The 9897-nt window shown below is 38.5% G+C and overlaps 1 protein-coding gene across 1 annotated transcript in view; it reads right to left on the bottom strand.

Annotated features, from left to right (window-relative positions):
- Positions 1 to 2171: 2171 nt before the first annotated feature.
- LOC310788564 (DNA (cytosine-5)-methyltransferase 3B-like) overlaps positions 2172 to 9897 on the bottom strand; it is a gene marked incomplete at both ends in the record, with an annotated part of 66851 nt that continues 59125 nt past the window's right edge. The window contains 7 exons of the mRNA XM_083650097.1: positions 2172 to 2346; positions 4833 to 4948; positions 5678 to 5747; positions 6003 to 6088; positions 6279 to 6427; positions 7206 to 7296; positions 7898 to 8046. Of these exons, the coding sequence (XP_083506223.1) occupies positions 2172 to 2346; positions 4833 to 4948; positions 5678 to 5747; positions 6003 to 6088; positions 6279 to 6427; positions 7206 to 7296; positions 7898 to 8046 (836 nt within the window). The remainder of the gene's footprint in view (positions 2347 to 4832; positions 4949 to 5677; positions 5748 to 6002; positions 6089 to 6278; positions 6428 to 7205; positions 7297 to 7897; positions 8047 to 9897) is intronic.

Below are 9897 nucleotides of genomic sequence, written 5' to 3'. Positions count from 1 at the left end.
AGAAGGGGGGGGGGTCTGTGGGAGACCAGCCGGGTGAATCGACCATCGCCTCTGACCTCATCAAGGTAGGCCAGAAAAGGGTCCCAAACAACTAGAAATCTGTTTAAACACAGTCAATATTATCTGCTGTACCAAACGTTGTTGTTGTTGTTGTGTACATTGTTCTATTTTCTTCGACGGAAAAACTCTGGCTTGTGGCTCTGTGCTTGTTTTCCATCAGTTTAAATACGAATAACACTTCCGGTCCGTTCTTCGTACTACGGTTTTCAGAATCAAAGTGTAATTTATTCAAATCCACTAAACTCAAACATCAACTAGTTTTTGTTAGTATTTATTTATTTATTTATTTATCTATTGATTGATTGATTCTCAAAAAATTAAGCGACAGAATGTAACTATATACTTACAAACGTAAATGCGTTTTAAAACACAATTGTCAGAAAACGCTTCAAAAGTCATAAAAGTAATTCACGTTTGTGAAGATTATCCTGCAGAACACAAATTACCAGTCCCATAGTGAAACCCCATTCACTTTTCCTCACATGTCCAGGACCCTGTGTCAGTGGTTCTCAAATGCGGGTCTCCAGCCAAAAGGGGGGTAATTTATTTTCTCTATAATTACATTCACAAGTACATGTAACACAATTACTATTTTAGTCATGGGTTTTATACACTTTCTGTAATAAAACATCTAAAGCATCAATCTTATTATCATATGGGGGACCGTGGGACAAAATCCTATGAAATGGGGGTCCGTGGTCTAATTCTTGTCAGTTTAGGGGTCCCTCGTGAAAAAATTTGAGAACCACTGCTCTATGTGTGAACCAAGCACTAACCTGAAAGACACGTTTTTGTATATTGTTTATATACTTTGAAATTAATTAGGTAGGCTATTGTCTAGAAACAATAATTATTGAAATCATTTATTGAAAGTTCCATTCTAACAGTATCTACACACTAACATCTTGATGGACGAATACACATGTAGGATTTTTCTTCCACTTCCACTGCATTATTATCCTATGGATTTAATATGTAATTTGTCACATTTTCACTCACATCACACTTTTTCAGTCATACCTGTAAAATAAAAATTGAAAAGACTATTGTGTTTTCAATGTGTATCTTATACTTTATTCCACAACTGTCATTCTTTTTAACATTTTAAGACTTAAATGTGAGTGAAACACGTCTGTAGGAGTGTTTTGACATAACTTGTGCAGTTACAATAAAATATGACCTGTACAATGTCAGTGAATTTGACGATTATGCAAAGAAGTTTAAAACGGTAGGCTATTACATATTTAAAATTTTATTTTGAAGGCAAAGCCCTAGGCAGCCTAAAAAAATAATACAACTTCCGGTAAGCTTCTTTCAGAATAAAAATTTGTTTCTACAAATGAAAAAACATCCAAAACTTGACTAAAAATAAGTTTATACAGAATAAGAAAGAAATAACTCAAAAACAGGTCAAACAAGTCAAAAAGGATACATTTTAGACATCATCTAAGTTTACAGTAGCTACTATACAATAAGTGTGATGTAAAGTGTCTTTTAAATATGTATATATGAAGGAATGTAGATTTACAGTAACTACTATATACACAGTGTGGTGTAAAGTGTCCATTTTAAATATTTATACATGAAGGAATGTAGATTTACAGTAACTACTATACAATAAGTGGTGTAAAGTGTCAATTTTAAATATGTATATGAAGTAAAAAAAGTTATACTTTATATGTATATATGAAGGAATGTAGATTTACAGTAACTAATAAGTGTGATGTAAAGTGTCCATTTTAAATATGTATATATGAAGGAATGTAGATTTACAGTAACTATTATATACAATAAGTGTGATGTAAAGTGTCAATTTTAAATACGTATATATGAAGGAATGTAGATTTACAGTAACTACTATATACAATAAGTGTGGTGTAAAGTGTCCATTTTAAATGCTTATACATAAATTGTACAGAGGTTTAAACACAGATATGTTTCAGATATTGCACATATATATACCGTTCAATGTGAATGAGGCTTTGAATCAGTTATTGCACAGTTATTTCCCAGAAAAATGTAGAAATAGTCAGTGTGCAAATTATGCAACTATACAATTTGCACAATGTTTTTCCATGACAAGGAGTTGAAAATTCCCCTCAACACTTGGCTCAATGGCCGGGGGAGGAGGTGATGGGAGGCACCTCTTCACACGCAAAATAGTCCTTTAAGGGAGCGAAGAGGTGGCGGATGACGGGCACGCTCCACGACTTCCCGAGCACCTTCTGCCTCTGCTGCCGGTTCATGTTGCGGACATCAGTGTAATGTTTGGGGAAACCGAAGATTCTGGTGAAAACGCAGGCAGAGGGAGAAGGTAAGTGTCATCTGAGGCCCAGGGTGTTCATTTTAAGCAGTAGCATCCAGGGTGTTCATGTTAAGCAGTAGCATCCAGGGTGTTCATGTTAAGCAGTAGCATCCAGGGTGTTCATGTTAAGCAGTAGCATCCAGGGTGTTCATGTTAAGCAGTAGCATACCAGAGGAAGTGCTGTGTTACGGTTACTGGCAAGTGTGCCGATCTAACTGATGATTTTATGTCCCCTTTTATAGCTTTTCCTTATTTCTTACTTCTTTTATGATGTTGTCTGGTCCTTCTTTGTGTTATTTTATTCTGTTTTACTTCCTGCTGCATTTTGTACTCATTTTATGAGTCATTTTGTAACAATGTTCAGAAAGGTGCTATACAAAGTTTGTTATTATTACTATAACCATGATAAAACACTCTCTGGTATGTTACTGCTTTTATACAACACTAGCAATACCCAGGCTCACCCGCTGCGCGGGCTTGCGGCCTCGCCCGCCCTGCAACTCGCCCACTGCATGTGGCCTCGCCTGCTCTATGACATCATTGATGATATCATCACAGATGACATCACTGATGACAACATCACTGATGACATCACTGATGATCATTAGGTAATTAGGGCAATCACCTAATTAAAAAATCTGGCTCCGTCAGGTCACCTGCACAGGTGCTCTTTACACTTCCTGAAAGTTTCAGCCCGATCGCACGTAAAACGGCATAGCTCTGGCCGAACAGTGGGACAACAATTGAAACAAACAAACATTACCCACTTGCTCCCTTTTATATTTTTTATATAAGGAAGGATTTACAACACCTTCACAATAGTATCAAATATTTATGTACGACACAAGTTTTGGGTTTAATTGTTAACATTGTATCTTGGCTCTCCACCAACAACCATGCATCTCCACCATGCTGGTTGACCAGCTTTACCAGCATCAGACAGGCTAACCAGCATAAACCAGCTTAGACCAGCAAGGAATTCATGCTGGTCCATGCCTTTTTTCTTCTGTTTTTAGCAGAGTCCTGCCTCCTGCAAGCTCGATCGGCTGTAAATGTCATATTTGATACGACTACGTTACGTTACTTGGTTTGTGTTTAGTAAGTGCAGTTCTAAATTTCTGGCTCTCTGATCTGTGATTGAGTCCAGTTTCTTATGTATTTTTGTGTGTGTGTCTTGCATCCAGCCGCCCCCTAGATTCATAGTCGACCCCCCTTTGCCTAGCAATAAACATCTATGCTTGCTTCACAACAAGACAAAGTGACACCATTCAAATGATAAATAAAATATTTAATATATAAAATAAAGTTAATATATTGCCGTCAAAAGCACACATGGATCGTCTCTCGTCCAGCTACAACCAGCTACAATATGTAGTCATAAACAAATCCATATTGTTATGTAATTGCTCTAAATATATATATACCGGTATATATATATATATATACTGTATATATATACTGTATATATATTTTTTTTTTATTCATTCTCAAAGCTACTTCTTTGGTTTTATGTATTCACCCATTTAATGAATGTACCTTTGTAAACTTGTTATAACAACAACGCCATCGGTTTAATACTTGAAGAAGACAGGAACACAAGAGGATCATGGTTATTTGTGTTTGTGTTCTCTCTTTTTTTCATTTTAGAAACAGAGAGTAAATACAGTGTTAAAACAGAGAGTAAATACAGTGTTAAAACAGAGAGTAAATACAGTGTTAAAACAGAGAGTAAATACAGTGTTAAAACAGAGAGTAAATACAGTGTTAAAACAGAGAGTAAATACAGTGTTAAAACAGAGAGTAAATACAGTGTTAAAACAGAGAGTAAATACAGTGTTAAAACAGAGAGTAAATAGCCTACAGTGTTAAAACAGAGAGTAAATACAGTGTTAAAACAGAGAGTAAATACAGTGTTAAAACAGAGAGTAAATACAGTGTTAAAACAGAGAGTAAATACAGTGTTAAAACAGAGAGTAAATACAGTGTTAAAACAGAGAGTAAATACAGTGTTAAAACAGAGAGTAAATACAGTGTTAAAACAGAGAGTAAATACAGTGTTAAAACAGAGAGTAAATACAGTGTTAAAACAGAGAGTAAATACAGTGTTAAAACAGAGAGTAAATACAGTGTTAAAACAGAGAGTAAATACAGTGTTAAAACAGACAGTAAATACAGTGTTAAAACAGAGAGTAAATACAGTGTTAAAACAGAGAGTAAATACAGTGTTAAAACAGAGAGTAAATACAGTGTTAAAACAGACAGTAAATACAGTGTTAAAACAGAGAGTAAATACAGTGTTAAAACAGAGAGTAAATACAGTGTTAAAACAGAGAGAAATACAGTGTTAAAACAGAGAGTAAATACAGTGTTAAAACAGAGAGTAAATACAGTGTTAAAACAGAGAGTAAATACAGTGTTAAAACAGAGAGTAAATACAGTGTTAAAATGCAAGGAGAGTGATGCCTACTTCTCTATTTCAGTGATCCACAGGATGTCCTCTTTGCCATTCTCTATGACAGGAGTGACATGTTTCCTCTGCTTCAGAGAGTTTGATTTGGTGGTGATGGTCCTCACCTTTGTGAACTGGAAAACAAACAACATAGGAAATATATTGTTTTTAAATGAGATATGAAAACAGTGACACCTTGACAGCAAAAAATTCAGGAAGGATTGTAGGTAATGTAATTCAGAAAAGATCTATTTTGAAAATAAATATTCAAATACATGCATGCAGAGATACGGAAGTGCATACACAAACACAAAACACACATGACATGTATTTTGCTGGCAACACATATCCACACACATAATAGAGAGGCAAAGTGACCGCCTACTTCCTGCTTCAGCACTGTACCAGAGATTTTTGTCCGCCATTTATTTTCCCATAGACATTTCGTAAAATGCTCATAAAAATAGTTTTACGTCGTCAAACCAAACGATTCAGCTATATTTAGAATCGGGAGAGACCATAGAACATTTCACTCAGACCAAAACTTAAAAAACTACATCGAAAAAATATTGTCTTTAAATCCGCATTTTTTTTTACATTTTGGTCTGAGTGAAATGTTATGTGGTTTCTCCTGTTTCTAAATATATCTGTACCGTTTGGTTTGAACCAGTAAAACTATTTTTATAAACATTTTATGAAATATCTATGGGAAAATGAATGGCGGATGAAAATCTCTGGTACAGTGCTGAAGCAGGAAGTGACGTTCACTTTGGCTCTTTATATGAAAAATGGTTGTTTCAAAGCACGGTAAGAAAGTGTGAAATAGTATGAATGAAGTTGAGCCAGCAGGTTCAGTCCCTCACCCTGGCTTCTCTGCCCACCTCCAGACACTCCTGCAGGGTCAATTTGTCATTGTTGGAGGCTGTAATGGGTCTGAGGGGATATCACACATACACACACACACACACACACACACACACACACACACACACACACACACACACACACACACACACACACACACACAACCAAATAAAAACATTACATGAACAACATACATTACACATTGAGTACATGGTAATTTAGATAACCGTATAGACAAAACAACTTTGGGATAATTTAGCAAAAAAGGTTTGAAATATAACATTTTATATGCCCTTAAAATTCACGATTGATATGTCTGCATACCTGTTCATCCCTGGGATGTTGCCCCAGAAGTAGCGGGCTCTGTGGGCGGGGCTAACTTTGATTGCATCCACCAGCACTGGGTTGCACTGCCAACCAATCAAATAACACCAAGAGTCAGTTCTCAGCCAATCATTCAGCAGTATGATGGGGAGAAGGGGAAGAGTAATGGATAGGAAGATGGAAGGAGAGGAGAGGAGGGGAAGAGAGACCAGAGACGGAAGAGACGATAACAAAAGAAACCAAAGCAAAAGCAAACAGAAGTGAATGCGTTCTTACCTCGAGGAAGTGGCAGATGTTGACTTTAGTGTGTCTGTCCATGAAGACCACGTTCTCAAACAGCCAGAAGAACGGCCTAGGGTCTTCCTCTTTGGGCTTCAACCAGTGGAGGATGCGGAGATAGTCAAAGAATAGCCTGCCAGTGCCCTCTGTTGGGGGGAAGAGGGAATTGCAGCAGAGAACAAGGACCTTCTTCAGTCAGTCGTATAGACCAGGGGTTTCCCCAAACTTTTGCCTACCAAACCAAATTTCCCAGGGACCAGTATTGGAAGGCAGTCCAATACTGCCTTCTTAAAAGGAAGGGGGGGGGGCATGTCCCCTGTGTCCCCCTCCCCTTCCTACGTCCCTGGTATAGGTATTAAAATCCACTATGGGTAGCAGTTTTAAGCATTAATATATCGGTAGCAGTACCAGCGAAATTCTCTGAGTGCTGATGTTTCTCAAAATTAAGACCACATTTCCCATAAGCCCTGCTGTTTAAGGTCACAAAGAGGTTGCCGCTTCTTCCATTTGTGCAGATTAACCAATCAAATTCACTGGCACAAAATGTCAAATGTATTGTAGGGGTCAGTAGAGTAACGGTCTCATCTGTTTGCAACACTGTATCAAAACAATGTAGCAATGATTTATTGATCTTACACATAGCAACTTTAACCCATTGATACATGATGCAGCATTTGTGTGTGTATCCCTTTAAGACCGCGTCACGCGGTTTGCGGTCTTAAAGGGATACACACACAAATGAGGGATATACACGCAAATGCTGCATCAGGTATCAATGGGTTGAAGCAAAGACAAATGATTATTTTCCTTCCAAAAAATACACACTGGAGGGCTTTATTTGTTTGGAATTTAACATTTATAAAAACAAAAATGTTACTGGCAATTGCCTACTAAAATCGTACCGCGACACCCTTATGTACGTACCATAGAGGCCCTTTCTGTAGGGGTTGACGATGGAGAGGTCGTTACATGGGCTGCCACCGATCAGCAAATCAAATGGACCCCACTCCTTGATCTGCGTTGCATTCAAGAGGAGGGGTTGGTTCGGTCAGCTTCAGTTTGTCAGTGGCAAGGAGGAAATATGCTTCTACAAATCGTAAACATTTTAAACAGCCAAACCAAAAACATGAAGCAGGGTGCTTTCAGTTACGCCATTTTGAATCTCCAAACTGTTTCAGGGGAGGCTCAGTGAACGGAAGTAAAAAAAGAAAGGCATTACTCTAGCTATCCAAAGGATATCACGTAGAATAGCCTAAACGTGTGTGATTTGGTTAAAGAAATAGTTCAGAGATACAGTAGTTTTGGGAAATGTTACCGTTTTCCCACTTTCCCAGAGTCAAAAACAAATAAATGCCTTCAGACAGACCTTTTTTATGCATTTGGTGTCGCCCCTATCTTGGCTAAATTATGAAGTTTCTATGGGATCAAATAACATAATCATGATCCTTTAGTCACCCAAAGTGATCTATTAGTAAACTAAGAGGGAGGGGGGGAGGCTTTGTCAAAGGGGACAGTCTCAGGCTTTGAAAACCCCTGTTATAATCAAGTGAAGACAGAAAACCAAGCTGTGTGTGAACGTACATGCTCCTTGGTGATGGACCTGTGTGTGAACGTACATGCTCCTTGGTGATGGACCTGACGTCTTTGACGTGGACAATCTCCGCCCCCTCATGGTTGTTGTTTGCCACGGCGATTGAATCATCGCAGATCTCAGAGGCGATGTACTTCTCCACTCTGAAACCCAGATTCTTCAGCACCAGGTAGCCTTGACACACACACACACACACACACACACACACACACACACACACACACACACACACACACACACGCACACACACACACACACACGCACACACACACACAAACGCAATGCAAAATACAGAATCACACAAAAGTAATCAAAATCATAAAAAAGAAGACCTCACATAAAACACAAAAAATACATATATACATATATATATTAGGGATGTCGACGGTTAACCGTTAACCGGTTAACCGCCGACAACGTCATTGGTCGGTTAAGCATGTCGGTCAAACGGTTAATTTGCATATTAAATTGGCATACAACGTGTTGCCAATATGGTGTTTTTTTTCCCTCCTTCGCGGTAAGCAACAATGTTAACTAGCCTAAGTAGTTACTGTAGCAGCATTATATAGGAATTAAAAGCTCCTGCCACTGCCAGAACAACATTCATTTAGAGAAAGGCTTTTCCAAATGGAAAAGCAGTGTGCACTGTCCGCCTCTCCCCCCGCGTGCGAGATGTGCTCTGTGATAAACTCAGCTCCACACATGCGCCACACCCCCGCCTCCCCTCTGCTTTGACCAGACGGGAGAAGACGCCCTGCCCTGTGCAGACTACAGCGAGCCAGTCAGTCATGCTCCTTCTGTGTTCCAGCCGCTGTCATGAAACCATGAGGTTACTTTCAATGACGCGTTTCAAAACAAGCTGCGTCTTCCACATCGATTCACTGAGGAATCCACACTTTTACCGTAAATTGAGTTCTCTCCGGGTCTGTCTGTCTCTCAGGTGTAATAATCCCACAACGATTACAGCAAGAGTGAGAATGCTCTTCTAAACACATCGGCTATTAATATATAATTATTTCTCTGCATCTCATATTAGATCGGTAAAAAGTTTGGACAGCCTGCCTCATTTGTTCATCCTCCCGAGTCCCGCAATGCTGACAGCTGTCAGCGTGCGGACTTGCTGCACTCGTCGTCATGTCGTGCAGCCGGACACACAGAGAGCATAATAGCCACCTACAGCCCTCGTCGCAGATAAAGAGAGAGAGGGAGAAGCGTGGAGAGAGAAGCAAACTATTTTTTTGCAGATCTCAAAAGCAGGTAAACCACTGTTGAATTAGTGAGAATGTCAGAAGGAGAGAGCAATAAGCGCTTCGTCAGTGCGCCCTGCAGCGTGAAGGCTTGGGGCGGTGTCTTGATGTGCTATTCAAAGTGGAAATTCGTTCAATTAGCGACACGTTTCGTTCTGAGCTTTTAAAATTAGTTTCTGCTGGTTTTATTAGACTATTTATTATTATATTATTATATTATATTATATTTATTTATTATTATTATGAGTATGGGTTTTTTCCCTCCGTATTTCCCCCTTCTGCAAATGCGTGCAGCTCCTATCATAGCCTATCCGAGGAATGTTTTTGTTTAGATGGCTGGAGGATTTAACTTGTCTTCTCGTTTTGTTAATGTTTTTTTCTGCTTGTAGATGTAAAAATAAACGCTTTCTACTGAAAAAAAATCAAGCATTTGGTAGGCCTAAGGTTTAATGGGGCACATACAGTAAAATAGCGCATTTTAATCTTCTCGGTTAACCGACAGTTGTCGGCTAATGAGTGTCGGTTGTCGGTCAAGAAAAATTATGATTTTCGACATCCCTAATATATATATATATATATATATATATATATATATATATACAATACTAGAGTCAGAAAAAAAAATATATATAAAAATATATACACACACCGGTATATATATACACATACAATACTAGAGTCAGAATAGTTACTGTATAAAAGTAGAACTAGAACAGCAGAATCAGACCACCCGGGCCTTTACTGACCTGGGTCTGTCTACTTACTGACCTGGGTGTGT

Source organism: Poromitra crassiceps (genome assembly GCF_964638095.1).
Source record: "Poromitra crassiceps genome assembly, chromosome: 13".
Taxonomy (NCBI): Eukaryota; Metazoa; Chordata; class Actinopteri; order Beryciformes; family Melamphaidae; genus Poromitra; species Poromitra crassiceps.
This window is presented reverse-complemented; position numbering and strand designations above follow the sequence as displayed.